The sequence below is a fragment of the Neoarius graeffei genome, chromosome 4, assembly GCF_027579695.1.
Source record: "Neoarius graeffei isolate fNeoGra1 chromosome 4, fNeoGra1.pri, whole genome shotgun sequence".
In the NCBI taxonomy this organism is placed as follows: domain Eukaryota; kingdom Metazoa; phylum Chordata; class Actinopteri; order Siluriformes; family Ariidae; genus Neoarius; species Neoarius graeffei.
Window position 1 is genome coordinate 109,603,073 of NC_083572.1, and position 15,517 is coordinate 109,618,589.

Sequence of the window (15,517 nt, forward strand, 5' to 3'; positions counted from 1 at the left end):
CAAATTTTCCAGGTCTCTCACTAGAATTGTATCTCCTCTCACATTTCTTATCCGTTTTCAATTCTGATCAGTGTTTTGGGTCGATCTTCCCTTGAGGAACAAAACTTGGTTGTTTGTTTTACAACAGGAAGATCAACAATGTTTACAACTTTTCAGTTAAATCGTGTCTCTTCTAATTCTCAGTGAATTTCAGTTGATTGTTTTGCTTGATCGAACTTGACCTTCTGCACAAAACTTGGTCAGTGTATATTTTTATTTGCAAACAAATTAGTCATTAGGTCAACTTGAGACATATTGTCTTCTGACTAGAATTGTATCTCCTCTCTCATTTATCATGTGAATTCAGTTCCGATTGATATTTTGGGTCGATCTTCCTTCGGGGAACAAAATTCAGTCCTTTGTTGATCCTGTTGTGAACGGTTTGTCGTGGAGGTTGGTCCTCTCTCACATTTTCAGTTCTGTTATATGTTTTGGTCATCATGATGGCAGGCCAGATGAGCTCCTGCACCCTTGATGTTCTGGTAATTGTGTCTGATTTGATGCCATGCTTCATTTTACATAACATAAATCCTCCAAAATTAATTGAGCTTGTACCTAATGGAGGAAAATAACCATCAAAATTCTTATAACAGAGTTACTGAACAGCAAGCATTGAAAAATAATAAAATTTTAGTTTTCTCCAAATTTAAACTGAGTTTCAGCTTATGTTCGTTTTCATCAGTGATGCACAAGATGCAACCCAAGTTTTGCAGTAACTGAAAACACATTTGTTTTCGGAAATAATCTCCCTTTAAAGCCCATTGAATCAATGTTCACTCATTAAGTGACTGTACAAGATGAACTGCCTTTCCTGCTCAAATCTTTACTTGCAAGAACAAGCTAATATTGAACAAGCCTTCAATCCAGTTGTGTCCTCTTGACTTACAGGTACATGTCCAGTACGAGGGTACATCAAAAGGTTCTCGGCCTCACCCGGAAAAATGGGACGTAACACTCCCATTTTGGGGCGTAACTGTACACTATAAAGCGTGATATCACTGTCCGGGAAAAACTCAAATGAAAGAAGTAATCAAACAAAGGAGAGGAAAGCTTTGAGTTGGCGTGATGTTGCTCCAGGACAATGCGCCCGTCCACACGGCACAGATGGCAGGGGCAGAAGCAGTCAAATGTGGCTTTGAACTGTTGCCCCATGCACCTTCCTCACCCAACCTGGCACCGCCTGACTTCTATCAGTTTCCCAAACTGAAATCCCACTCGTGTGGTCACCATTTTCAGAGTGATGATGAAGTCATCTGTGCTGTTGAGGAGGATCTGAAGGCTCATGATGTGACCACCTTCCATGAAGGGATAGCGAAGCTTGAACATTGGTGGACCAAGTGCATTGAAGTTAAAGGAGACCATGTTGAAAAATGATGCAAGAGCAGTCTTTCTCCGGTGATGTTTTCTGGGTGAGGTTGGGAACTTTTCTTTTTCTAAAGTACCCTCATACCTGTTTCTAGATTGTTTCATCACCACCATCAGACAGGTCCACTGGATAGTCCTCTTCATCCATCTGGGAATTCTCACAGTTGCCACGTTTGCACATGGCAAACTAGCATTTAAGCAAGATCATTGACTTTGTGCACATTTTCCTGCCATGCAGCTGCAGCTCACACATTGCGCAATAATTTCTGGAGCTGGTGGTCAGGTAGTCTATACAGTGGTCGGCTCTCCCTTGTCCACTTCCCAACCATGTCCAGCAGGTGATGGTGCGAGTATCTGCTGCTGTAAATCCCTCTTGTGCACTGCAGCCTAGTAACTGGACCATTTGCAGTGTTGGGGCATCGGATCTTCACAGGGGGGCAGGCTTTGTTCCCTTGCTGAAGAAGAGCAAAGAATCTTGTATCAGACGTTGTTTATGCCCAGGTCAGATGGCAGGCTGCAACTAGTTTTCAACTACTTGCATCTACCTGCGATGATAATCACAGGTACATGTGAGACTGGTCTTGTGTCGATGCAGATAATGGCAGTGTATTGCAGAGGGTCTTTCGTACAGGTAGGTTGACGCAAGTGGATCACGATCTGTTCGCATTTCAGCTGCAATTTGCTTCCAATCGGTGCAAATGGCAGGTTGACGCATGCAGAGGCAGGCGGTTGTGCAGTGCTTGAACAACCAATCGCAGGTTGAAGAAAAGCATGATCGAGTCCAGAAATGCAGCCCCACAATGGGAAAGAGCTCTCGGTTCAAAGAACACAGTTCAGAAGTTTAAAAGTTCAAAGCGCTTCCGCGTCGGGAAAACGATGTGATCATAGTCCCAATAAAAGATATCCACAGAAGAGTGAAATACTCCACACCGGGCAGCAAAGTAACAAAATAATGCAATACAAAAACTGGGGGGGAAATGGACAAAAAGCCATATCCTGAGGCGAAGACAGTCCCGTGCCGAATGAATATCCGAGCGGTATAATAGTTGTGGATGAGCTGATGAGAGATAGGTGTGCTGGCTGCAGTGCAGGGAAAGCTCAGGGAAAACTGGGGAATGGGGTGAAGGATCGCATCAGGACCTAGATGTTCCCAGCTGACTTGTGACAAGATTCAGCTTAAAAACTCTGCGTCCTGCAATACGTCTGACCACAACGATGGATTTGATGCAAAACGCCTGCGTCCACCTGCAGTCAGGTCGCAGCATGCGTCTTTTTGCTACCTGACCTGGGCGTTATTTTGTGGGCTTTATGACGATATGAGGGGCAAACAAACTCTTCCAGTGAATTCAGGATGTCTTTATCAATACAAAACCGATTCCCCAGACTTGTGACCACATTCCGGTATTGGGGGTTATCTTGAAGAACTTGCAGTGCTCTGTGCTTTCCCTTCCCATAAAAGGCACTTGTTGAGTCGCATCCTGTGAAGACATGCAGTCTGACAAGACTTCTACAAAATCCTGCACCCAACTTGCTTTGCATTTGTATGAGGTCTACTTGTATTCTTCTTTCCAGTCATGAAGACATGGACACTGAAGCTTTCCAGAAGGCTAAAGCCAATGATGGGAACATCTGTGTCTGGGCTACAGATTATGAGGCTGAAGAATCTTTTCTGTGATCTTGAAGTCTGGTGTCTTCCTCTTCATGATCACAGAAAAGATCTTGGCACTCAGCTGCCTCACAGATGCTGTTTCCAGCTTAAACAATGGCAAAACAGGCCATGAGTCACCATCATCACTAGACCAACACAGCATGTTTAGCTTTGATGATTTCCAGGTCTCGTAAAGGAATTCAACCAAACAAACAGGAACTTTTTGCATGGCATAGCGTCTTCTGTTCCTTGTTGTATATCTTGCAAACCTCCTTGAGCATGCCTTGATCTCTCAATACCTCTGATCCAGAGCGATGTACAATAATATCCAGAGCAACCTGGGGGAGCAGTTGGGGGTTAGGTGCCTTGCTCAAGAGCACTTCAGCCATTTCTGCTGGTCCAGGGAATCAAACCCAATGACCTTTTGGTCCCAAAGCTGCTTCTCTAAACATTAGGCCATGACTTCCCTGATTTATTATGATCTTAATGCTCACAGGTGGATATGTCTCTCACACACACACACAAAATCTACTCGAGAGAGCTTGTTCCGTCTTGCAGTACCACATGGTTGCATGAGTATAGCATCCGAAAGATCTCTGAAGGTATCAGGAATATTTGGCATGGAGTGAACATGAGCCATTGCATCAATCACCAGAATGGCATCCTCAAGGAATTCTGTTATAAATACAAAGATTCCAACAGGCCTCAACTTGCCAACATTTCCGTAATGTCTTAGTCTCTTCCGTGAAGAGCGCTCCACTTTTTTGAACATTCCCCAATCTTTGCCCATTGCACATCGAACCTTTTTTTTTTTTGTGCTTTCTGTTACAGAAGAGAATTCAAGTGTACAAAACACTTTAGGTTTATAGATGAGATGAGGTGCCTGTGCCCAGGTGTATTCGTGCGTTCACCGACTCTCAATGGTAAACAGTGTTCACATGCAGTGGAATATTTAGACCCAAATTTGACCGTCGGCTTTGTGGAGAACTTTTCAGAATTGAAATCCTCAAACACCACATTTTTAAACCAAAGCGTTCTCTTGGACCCAAGGGGCTTGAAACGGGCTTAGGAGTTATAATTTACTCTGTAAGGCCTATATGGGCCCCTTGCACTGACCGCCACAGTTACGTTAGCAACCATCACTACCCTATACCTGGAGGACAAGCAAACTTTGTTGACCTACTGTTCACATACTGAAGCCAAACGAAGATGCCTAGCATCTGCTGCCCGAAGAAAACTACAGCTTAAAAAAGAAAAGCTCTACTACTGGATTACTTGGATAATCTTAATGGGTTAGTTAGTTATGGCCGGGTTCTTGCCCGAACTGATGATCACATCAGTTTTTCTCTGGCTAATCAGACACAAGGTATGCCACCACTCGTCGGAGCAGTTGGGGGTTAGATGCCTTGCTCAAGGGTGCTTGAGCCAGTCCTGCTGGTTTAGGGAATTGAACTAGTGACCTTTTGGTCCCAAAGCTGCTTCTCTAACCATTTGGCCACGGCTTCCCCCTAAGTTGGTCAGAAAGAAGCAAATGATGTATGGATGTGGAAGTTAGAGTTTATTAGCGGTTATGATCCATACCATATTCCTCTAAATGATGAGTGATGGTGCAGATTTGTGGCCTAGCGTTAGCCTTAGCTACATGTTGGAATATACCTTATTTTTCCCCGAAGAGTCCCGATACAGAAGAACAGTTTTAAAAAAAAAACAAAACCCAAAACCTACAAAAGCAAGAGAACCTTCTCTGTGTAAAGACATTTTCCCGACATCGGCTTTTGGGTACAGAATGTTGCGAAAGCCAAAGCATTTACTCTTGGAGGAGTCCGACCTGAACTGTGGGTTGGATGATAGACTATTCCCACCCCTCCATGTCTCAGCAACCCCAAGGACATGTAATTACAGAGCTATTTGCACTCTCATTTCTACAATGATGCTTATTATTGTTAAAACAATATCTGAAGTGTTATTTGTAAAATAGCACAGTATCCGGGGCAGCACGGTGGTGTCGTGGTTAGCGCTGTCGCCTCACAGCAAGAAGGTCCGGGTTCGAGCCCCGTGGCCGGCGAGGGCCTTTCTGTGTGGAGTTTGCATGTTCTCCCCGTGTCCGCGTGGGTTTCCTCCGGGTGCTCCGGTTTCCCCCACAGTCCAAAGACATGCAGGTTAGGTTAACTGGTGACTCTAAATTGACCGTAGGTGTGAATGTGAGTGTGAATGGTTGTCTGTGTCTATGTGTCAGCCCTGTGATGACCTGGCGCCTTGTCCAGGGTGTACCCCGCCTTTCGCCCGTAGTCAGCTGGGATAGGCTCCAGCTTGCCTGCGACCCTGTAGAACAGGATAAAGCGGCTACAGATGATGAGATGAGATGAGCGCAGTATCTTGCTCTAGACTTTCAACGTTGTAAGATCTGATTTTAATTTTATTTCATGGTGGATGGTACAATAATTACAAATGCTAACAATCAGTACATTCCAGTTGTAGCTATAGTCATAGTAACTATAATCACCCTTGTAATAATAATTTCAGTAAACGGTTAATGTTCGGTTCCCTTTTCATTTATTCTCTGTTCAAAGGCACAGCTGAGTCACACAGGTTGATCAGTGTGTAAGAGACTAACAATTTTATCCAAAATGGTTTTTCCTGCCTTGATTTATTTCCGTTTCACAGGCATGTAAAGTTCAGAGAGAGAGAGAGAGAGAGAGAGAGAGAGAGTGTGTGTGTGTGTTTTTAAAATTCTCTCAAACTGGAGGTTCATTTCTACACTCCGGCTCCATGGTGACATTTTGCACAGGACTGTGTTCCTCTGATAACAGAAACAAGGCTCCAGCGCTCTCTACTCTGTTCTGTTCTTTCAGGATTTATTGCTCATGTTGCTCTTTGTTGGTGTGTGTGTGTGGTTTTATTTTTTTAATTTTTTAAATTTATTTTTTTAAACTGAGTAATGTCCGAGTTGTTTGAAACCAATCTGTGTTTTCCGTGTCGAACAAGGAAGCGACTTCACCTGTAAGAAAATCAAACACTTTCATGGAGAAGCAAACTCTTCCATGCTCACTTCCGACTTTCTATTTTTTATAAAATGCGTTTTAAACACAATCGTGAATTTCTCTGGAGTTTTCAGACTGAGCTCCTCTCGTCGTATTCTCTTTAACTGCTCATTTCTTCGTTGTTCTTGAAGCATTTGCTTCTCGTTAACGTTTTTCTTGATAGCGGGGAGACGATAAACATTTATTTAAATTATTTATTTTATTTTTTAAATAAATCTATTTCTTGATTTGAACAGCCAAAAATGAACCAGATTAAGCCTTGCTAACACGGAAGATGGTGTCTGGCTCTCGCGTGTAATTATCATGTGATGCGTGATGTCATGTGCAAGGGGTCTGTAGCGCATGACCGTTTTTTTCCGCACTGACTTCTTTGCTAATTTGCGTAATACACAGATGTTTTGTAAACAATATGGCTGCCACATGTCATGTGGTTGTAAGGAGTCCTGAGCTGGATTACTCCGACATCTGTAATTCATGTTTGGTGATGTGAACTTGAGCCAATCTTGAGCGTTCAGTACACGGGTCTAAGGATGTCTGCAAAGGTGGGGATGTGGTTATTGAAAGAGGTGGAGTTAGGTTCAAGTAGCTGTTGCTTAGAAACCGGAAGTCTGAGGCGTAATTTTGTTGTGAGGCATCAAACTGCTAATCAGTAACTGGAGCTGAATTTCTGAGGTACTTAAAAAGATGGCCGCCTTCAGCCAGTCAGGTTTCAGCAAACACGCACACAGCTAAGACTGAGCTATCGAAACAAAACGTGATTAGTAGATTCATCTATCGTCTGATTTATTGTCCTGACAAGAACTGTCCACTAGGGGCGATATCTGCAAGGAATGCCTGGACCCTGTAGCTCACCTCTTGTGACCTTTTTTTTTTTCTTTTCTCTTTCTGATGATTGTTCAATTTCAGCTTGACAACTAAAAATAATCTCCTGGTGTTTGTTTGACCAGTTGCTGAAGTAAGCTGCAGAAGTATGGTATCAAAGTGCTGAATAAGCAGAGAGAAAGGAAGAGAGCGAATGTTTTTCAGTCAGCGATGAAGGACCGAGGGCACGAGTGTGAGAGTCCAGTGTGATGTCCTGACCTTGGAGTCCGACTGAGTCTCAGTCAGCAGTCAGTGTTTTTACTGACTGAGTTCCTGAAATGGAAAAGACAGAATTGAGATCAGATGTTTGGCGTGTGTGTGGGGTTGTGATACTGTGTGTGTGTGTGGTTTGGACTCTGGTCTTGGTGTGTTTGGGGATTTCCTTTGTGAGATTCCCCAGAGTTTCTGCAGTGCGGGGGGATTTAATCAGGGTGTTTTTGGTTTGTTTTTTTTAAAATGTGCAATACATGGATTTGTGTACAGAGTTCTGGGGGCGGAAAGCCAGAATAACATGCACCTGTTTTTTTTATTTATTTATTTTTTATTTTTTATTTTTGTGGGTTTTTAAAAAAAAGTGTTTATTTATTAATTTATTTTTTTTTTTTACTGAAGGAAAAATTTTAATTACACACAAGTGTGTTATGTCAAATATTTCACAATATCCATATCTAATGTATTTTTACTTGCTTTCATTTAAAAAAATTTTTTTTACTCTGTATCCTTTGACAATTTTGGATTTTGAAACAGATTTAAATTTTTTTTTTTAATTTATTAAATTTTCTATTTTGCTTTATGTATTTATAAACTTGTTGTTTTACAAAAAAAAAGTCAGATTTTGGATTTTGAAACCACAGGGTTTTTTTTTTTGTTAATTTAAGTGTATGTATTAAATTAAATTTAGTTGTTTTTTCTTTTTCTATTTTTACCTAACCTACCAAATTTGGGGGAGAAAAAAAAAGTTGAAAGGACGAGATGGAAAATGTAAAATAAAAGATGGTCACTGTGTGCTTCTACAGATTTAAGATTTTAAACCATGATTGAGATTGAATGAATGCTTATTTTTGTTTGTTTGTTTGTTTGTTTGTTTGTTTGTTTCTTTTATATAACTTTTTTTAATTAAATAGGAAGTAAACTATGATTGTGGTTGATTTTTGCTTTTTCTCCCCCAAGTTTTTTTTTTTTTTTAATCTACCAAATAAATAACAGTTAAAATAATTGAGGTAAAATTAAAATAGTATGTTCACTCTGTCTACAGTTGCATGTTTTGAAACCTGATTGATTTATAGTTTATTTTTATTTATAAAATGTTTGTTTTATAAGACTTTTTCTATTTCTCTGTTCATGAAACCAAACCTAAAGTTAAAATTAAACATTTTCACTCAATGTATTTGTACAGTTCTGGATTTTTAAACCACTGAGTGAAGCTTTTTAGTAATTAATTTTATTTATTTTATTAAAAAGGGGTGGAGCTAAGCAGTTCTGCTAGCAGGTGTGGGATTGGAGCTACATTTCAGGGCCAGAAAAATAGGGCTGTATCTGACAGTGTTGAAAATCCCAAATTTGTGTGGTGGTATTATTATTATTATTATTATTATTATTATGTACCTGATGAACAATTGCTGGTCACTTATTAGATTTAGGAAAGAAATTGATCCGCTCAGAGTGAAAGGATGAAACGAGCTATGTATAAAAGCCTTTTATTTAAAGTGGTTTTCGTTCTGTACAGCTGATCAGTGGATGTGTGTGGTTTTCTCCTCCAGAGACACTTCTTCAGAAACCTGGGCTCCATCATCACCTACGCGTTCCTGGGAACCGCCATCTCCTGCTTTGTGATTGGGTAAACAAGCTTCTTCCTTAAAGAACACCCCCCTCCTGTGTTTCTCGATCCCTCGGCGCCGTTTCCTCCAGACTCACTGACGTGTGATTTATAACCTCGAGCCCTGCGTGTGCGTTAGCGAGCATCATGTCGCTGTAGTGCGTCCCTTGTGGCTGTTCTGCTGTCACTTGTGGGCGTGTCCCATCCGTTCCGTATCTTTACTGCTGTTCCTCACTGGACTTCACCAGAGTGTCGCCTCCAGCTCACAGTTTACTACAGGATTAATTTGTCTCATCTTTAAAATGCACTAAATGTAATATTTTAGGAAAAAAAGTGTGAAAATGAACAGGCTTTGTGTTCGTTAGTGTTGTGTCCGTAGAGAATAAACGCTCGCCTCCATGTTTAAACTGTGTAGATGTGTGTGGTGTATAGAATTCAGATTCCGGAGTTCTTTACCCCAACTGTCGAGTAAAATGTAGTCCTGGTTACTGTACTCTCTGCTGAAGGTGGTGATATCCATACACCGTCAGAGCCACAGCGGCCTTCTGCATGAGTTTGGAGTGTGTATCGTCTTTACTGTGGAGCTTAATTTCAGTTGGTGTGGTAATATCTCCTTGTGTGTGTGTGTGTCCCAGGAATCTGATGTATGGCGTGGTGAAGCTGATGCAGGTTGTAGGACAACTCACTGATAAATTCTACTACACCGACTGTCTTTTCTTCGGAGCCGTCATCTCGGCGACAGACCCCGGTAATGTCCTGTCTGTCTCCAGACCTGTCTCTGTCTCTCCCAGGCTTTCTTATTTGTGTATCTTTTGTGTTTATCTCGTCTGTCTGTGTCTGCCTTTGTCTGTCTCACCTTCTCTTGTTTGTGTTTCTCTTTGTGATGGTCGGTCAGTCTCTCTCTCTCTCTCTGACGGACTTGCTTTCTGACTGTCTCTCCTTGTCTCATATTTGTTTTCTGTCTCATGTGTATGTCTCTATTTGTCCGTCTTTCTGTCTCTTATTTGTGTCTGTCTCTTGTGTTTTTCTGTTTCTCTGTCTTTTTTCTCTCTCTCTCGCTTTCTGACTGTCTCGGTCTCTCCTTGTCTCGTATTTGTGTCTCTCTTTGTCTTTCTGTCTCTTATGTGTCTCTCCTTGTATCTTGTGCTCGCTCTCTCTCTCTCTCTCTCTCTCTCTCTCTCGATTTGTCTTTTTTAATATAAATCTGTCTTTTGTGTCTTTTCTGGTGTGTCTCTCATAGAATGGTGTTTTTGTGCAGGAGGGGTTTTGATTTTTATCTCAGAGCAGAATCATGTTAAATGACTTTCTGTGATTTCAGATCGTCTTTAAATCTGAGGATTAAATCATTAAGGTTGTTAAATATAAATTAAAATTGTACATGCTTAATAAGATTAATTCACCCTAGAGCCTACATTTCGTGTGTGTGTGTGTAGTCACTGTGCTGGCGATCTTCAATGAGCTTCATGCTGATGTGGATCTTTACGCCCTGCTGTTTGGAGAGAGCGTCTTGAACGATGCCGTGGCGATTGTCCTCTCATCGTATGTCCTTCGTTTTCCTGACACACACACACACACACACACACACACACCCCTCTGCTGACTTTTTGCACAGCCCAGCAAGCTCTCTTTGGGTTCTTCTTTTAAACTGAGCCACTATTGATCATTTGATCTCAAGCTGAATGTCCAGTACGGCCCCCGGGAAGTTTATTTCCGCTGTTTTTAATTCTGTAGTGAATCCAGTACGACAAATCAAACGCCAGAATGTTGGAGTTAGATTTTAAATCCTGTTTTCCAGTTTAATTTGAACTCCTTAGAAATGCCTTCAGTGTTCATGAGCGTGAGGAGCGAGATCTCTGAGAGATTCTAATCACACTGGTGTTGAAGTGGAACTGAACTGAGATGGACACAACACTAAAATGAAAGTGTGAGTGATGTCAGACAAGGGCTAAAAACTACAATTTCTACAAACGCACTAAATAATAATAATAATGACTAAAAAGAGCAAGTGACATCAGTTATTAAATCTGAACATGGTGCTCTATATAATGCTTCAAACTCCTGTTTATTGACCACACAAGATGAGCATCATTCATCCATCATGATCATCCTCCATCACCATCTCATCATACTCCATTCTTCATCCTCCATTCTGCATCACCTCAATTTGTCATCCATCCATCACCACCTACATCGTCCTCCATCAGCCTCCATTCTTCATCCTCAATCACCACCACCTACATCCTCCATCAATTTGCACCAGCTCCTTTCTTTATCCTCCACCACCATCTTCATCATCCATGCTCCATCATCACCACCCTCCATTGCCACCTCAGTCATCCTCCATCACCACCTACATCGTCCTAATGTGGCTCAGTCTTGATGTATCCAGAGCTCTGTACATGTCTGTAACTGAACCAGAACGTTATTTGCTCATACCAGCGTTAATAATTGGAATAAATTATCAAACGAAATAATTGCGAGGTTCGTCCATCTAATCCACAGTCTCTCCGGTCGTGTTAAATAAATAAATCTACAGATCTCCGATGGTGAGCGAAGTGAGGACAAGGAAGTGGAGCTGGAAAATAAACAGTCAGAATGGCGCTGAGGGAAATGGTCCACTGATGGAATAATGAAAGTCTGGTGCTGGGACAGGAACAGAACTCCTCCATCCGAGCAAACAGCAGGCTTCATTAGTGTCCTGAAAATGTTGTGCTTTGGCGCCATCATCGGGTCAAAGAGTTCCAGGATCATTTCTGTTCAATTCCAGTTAAAGTACAGTAACAGGATACAGTGGCGATTCAGTTTAGTTTCTATTGTACAGGACGATCTTTAAAAAAAAAAAACCTTGATGAAGTTTGTTTACAGCATGCCTGAACAGAGCTCTGATACCCAGGAGAGAAAAAAATGATTTAATTATACTGTGGTTTTTAAAAAAACTTTTTTTTTTTTTCCCCCTGGCCCAGAACATTGCTCCGCCCCTAGCTCACTATGGATTGCTCAGCTCCACCCCCTATTCCTTAAAGGTCAACTCTTCAAGCATGTGTAGTGTTGTGTATGTCCAGAGTGGGCGGAGTCAGTTGGGAAAAGGGATACAGACCAGTCCTTTAAAACACATCCTGGACAATTTTGCATTTTTTTTCCCCCCTTCTTGTCTGCCATTTTACTGTGTTGATTATTTATAATGTAATATATTATTGATAATGATTTTGTTGTCTTCTGAAAGGTCTATTGTGGCCTACCAGCCCAGTGGCGCAAACACACACACGTTTGACGCCGCAGCCTTTTTTAAATCCGTCGGCATTTTCATCGGGATCTTCAGCGGCTCTTTCGCCATGGGTGCGGTCACCGGAGTCGTCACCGCCCTCATATCCTTTCAGCAGATCATAAATCTCAGGTTTAGTCGAGATGAAGCGTAGGAGCTTCTATGTAAGGGTTGGGAAGGATATGGATGAAAAAATTAATCTAACTTTATTATAATCTTGATACTGTACGAGTCTCCTGGAACAGTGTGTTTTATTGTAGCCTGCTGAGGGAAACCTGACCTGTGAGAGTGAGTGAGTGAGTGAGTTGTGTGATGACTGACAGGATGCACAGAATTCAGAAATGGAAGTTATTGAAGATGTTCTGTAATTTATGAGGCTGCATGTTCACTGCTCGAGCAGGCGGAATCTGTGGGTTGATGATGAGTCCAGTTTCTTGAAGAATGTGCTGTAACTTCACCAGCAGGAGGGAAACAAGTACAGAGAAGTCATTCGATTTTTTTTTTTTTAAGTAAATTTTATGTATAAACTGAACGTCTGAGTGAAAATGGTTTGTTGTGGTTAGGAATGTGACTGGACACTTTTTAAATTTAGTTAATAAATAAAATGTACAGAAACTGAGAATTGATAAATTTTAAAAATATGCAGAAATTGGGCAAATTACGTAATCTATACAGAAGCTGGGAAAAATTGCTTGGTTAATTAAATATACAGTAATTGGGCACATTACTCAGTTAATAAAATAAAATACAGAAACTGGGCGTATTAATGAAACGAACTATAAAATATACAGAAATTGGGCACATTACTCAGTTAATAAAATAAATAAATAAAAATATACAGAAACTGGGCATGTTAATGAAATAAACTTCAAAAAAATACTGGGCAAATTACTTAAATATTAAAAAAATACAGAAATTGGGCACATTACTTGGTTAATAAATGTGAAAAATAGAAACTGGGCAAATTACTTAAATTTAAAAGAAAATATGCAGAAACTGGGCACATTACTTGGTTAATAAAATTTTAAATACACAAGTTGGTCTAATTATTAATAAAATTTAATATCCAGAAACTTGGCAAATTACTACATTTTAATAAAAAAAAAACAAACCCCCAGAAACCTGAGCAAATTACTTGGTTAATAAAATAAATAAAATCCAGAAACTAGACACAGTAATGAATTGTTAAATAAATTAATATAAATTAATAAATATGATATAGAAATGTATAGTAACTTGAACTTAAGTAAACTTAAAAAAAAAAAAAAAGCATAAACAGGGAAGTGTAAACAAACAAATAAATAAGGACTTCTGATTCCAAATGTAGCAGTGTGTAGCTGGACTCTGATTGGTCAAAAGGTGTTGATTTAATTCTCTGTAGCAGCACGGCGGTGTAGTGGTTAGCACGGTCGCCTCACAGCAAGAAGGTTCTGGGTTCGCGGCCAGCGGAGGCCTTTCTGTGCGGAGTTTGCATGTTCTCCCCGTGTCTGCGTGGGTTTCCTCCAGGTGCTCCGGTTTCCTCCACAGTCCAAAGACATGCAGGTTAGGTTAATATGGGACGGCCTTGAGCGAGGCACCGAACTCCCGACTGCTCCCCGGGCGCTGTTAGCATGGCTGCTCTGGGTGTGTGTGCGCTCATTGCTCACGTCTGTGTGTTCACTGCTTCAAATGGGTTAAATGCAGAGAGGAATTTCACAAGTGTGTGATAAAAGTTGTGCTTCTTTCTTTCTTTCTTTCTTTCTTTCTTTCTTTCTTTCTTTCTTTCTTTCTTTCTTTCTTTCTGTAACATGTACAACGAAACTGGAGTGCAATCCTCATGAGTGCAAAACTAATAAAAGGATTTTAAATTAAACTAAAACTTAAACTATATAAAAATTATAAACAGTCAAACTCGCAGAGACAAGTAAACTAACAAACTAATATTTAAAAAAAAAATGATGGAAATGATGCCACGTGACTAGATCAAGAACGCGTGTAATTATTGATTATGGTGATTTTTTTTTTTGTAAGGAAACGTTTGTTTAATGTTTATAGAAGTCGTCTCCAGTGTCGGAGGTAAAGCTGTAATTGTAAATTTTCCAACATTTTCAAGACGGAGTTGTCGACAGTTTCTTGGTAACAAGACAACCTGTATTTTTTATTATTATTATTATTAGTTTGTTTTTAGGGGCGGCACGGTGGTGCAGTGGTTAGCGCTGTCGCCTCACAGCAAGAAGGTCCTGGGTTCGAGCCCCGTGGCCGGCGAGGGCCTTTCTGTGCGGAGTTTGCATGTTCTCCCCGTGTCCGCGTGGGTTTCCTCCGGGTGCTCCGGTTTCCCCCACAGTCCAAAGACATGCAGGTTAGGTTAACTGGTGACTCTAAATTGAGCGTAGGTGTGAGTGTGAGTGTGAATGGTTGTCTGTGTCTATGTGTCAGCCCTGTGATGACCTGGCGACTTGTCCAGAGTGTACCCCGCTTTTCGCCCGTAGTCAGCTGGGATAGGCTCCAGCTTGCCTGTGACCCTGTAGAACAGGATAAAGCGGCTACAGATAATGAGATGTGAGTTTGTTTTTACTTTACGAAAGAGAAAAAAGAAAAGAAGAGACTCCAGTGATGGAGCAAGTCAGATGACTGTTTGTTCGTCAGCGGAAACAGGATCTAGTCACATGGACGTTCCACAACAGTAAATGTAACTATAACTGGATTAAAAAGTACATCCTTCTGTTCTTTTAATGAATAACAAATTGTAATTGTTGGCTCATTGCTGTGGTGTAAGAGGATTAAAAGGTTTGGGGATGTGCTGTTGGAGGAAAATGATCAACGTTGCTGTAGTAACAGTGCAACACCGTGTCGCACCGCCCTGTCGTGTGTATGTACGAATGAGAGCAGTTTCAGGACAGTGATGTGAATTTGTACTGTTTTTAAAGCTTTAACTCCGTGTTCACGTCACCAAGTTCACTAAGCTGCACTGTTTCCCTCTGCTGGAGACTGCGCTCTTCTTCCTCATGTCCTGGAGCACCTTCCTGCTGGCCGAGGCGTGTGGCTTCACAGGTGCGTGTGTGGGCATGAATTAGCTTTTAAAATGGTGTTGAAGGATCCAATAACAGCTGACGAATAATCCTGGATAAACACACCCTCTGAGACTCAAAACACAGGTGCGGGGGGTGGGGGGTCTTTTAAAAAAAAAATGTACAGAGACATCGGTAAAGATTTGAAGGACCTTTTGTTCCGTCTTGAAGCTTGTCTCCAAGTGTAGACATGAAAAAAATAATAAATTGTTGGTGGTCTGATGGGGAAACCCTGAATTCACGGGAGTTTCTTGGCTTGTAATTCCCCCACACGTGCTCTGTATCTCGTATGTCCTGCAGGTGTTGTCGCAGTGTTGTTCTGTGGGATCACTCAGGCTCACTACACTTACAACAATCTCTCAGAGGAGTCGACCAAACGCACCAAACAGGTACTCCACCTCTCTTCTTCAACATTGTCTTCGTTCATTTCTTCTTTTT

The 15,517-nt window shown here is 41.2% G+C and overlaps 1 protein-coding gene across 1 annotated transcript in view; it reads left to right on the forward strand.

Moving 5' to 3' along the window:
- Positions 1-15,517, forward strand: part of slc9a7 (solute carrier family 9 member 7) — a 142,196-nt gene that overhangs the window by 25,369 nt on the left and 101,310 nt on the right. The window contains 6 exon segments of the mRNA XM_060920160.1: positions 8,715-8,791; positions 9,406-9,518; positions 10,204-10,309; positions 11,994-12,123; positions 14,939-15,062; positions 15,380-15,468. Coding sequence (XP_060776143.1) covers positions 8,715-8,791; positions 9,406-9,518; positions 10,204-10,309; positions 11,994-12,123; positions 14,939-15,062; positions 15,380-15,468 — 639 coding nt within the window.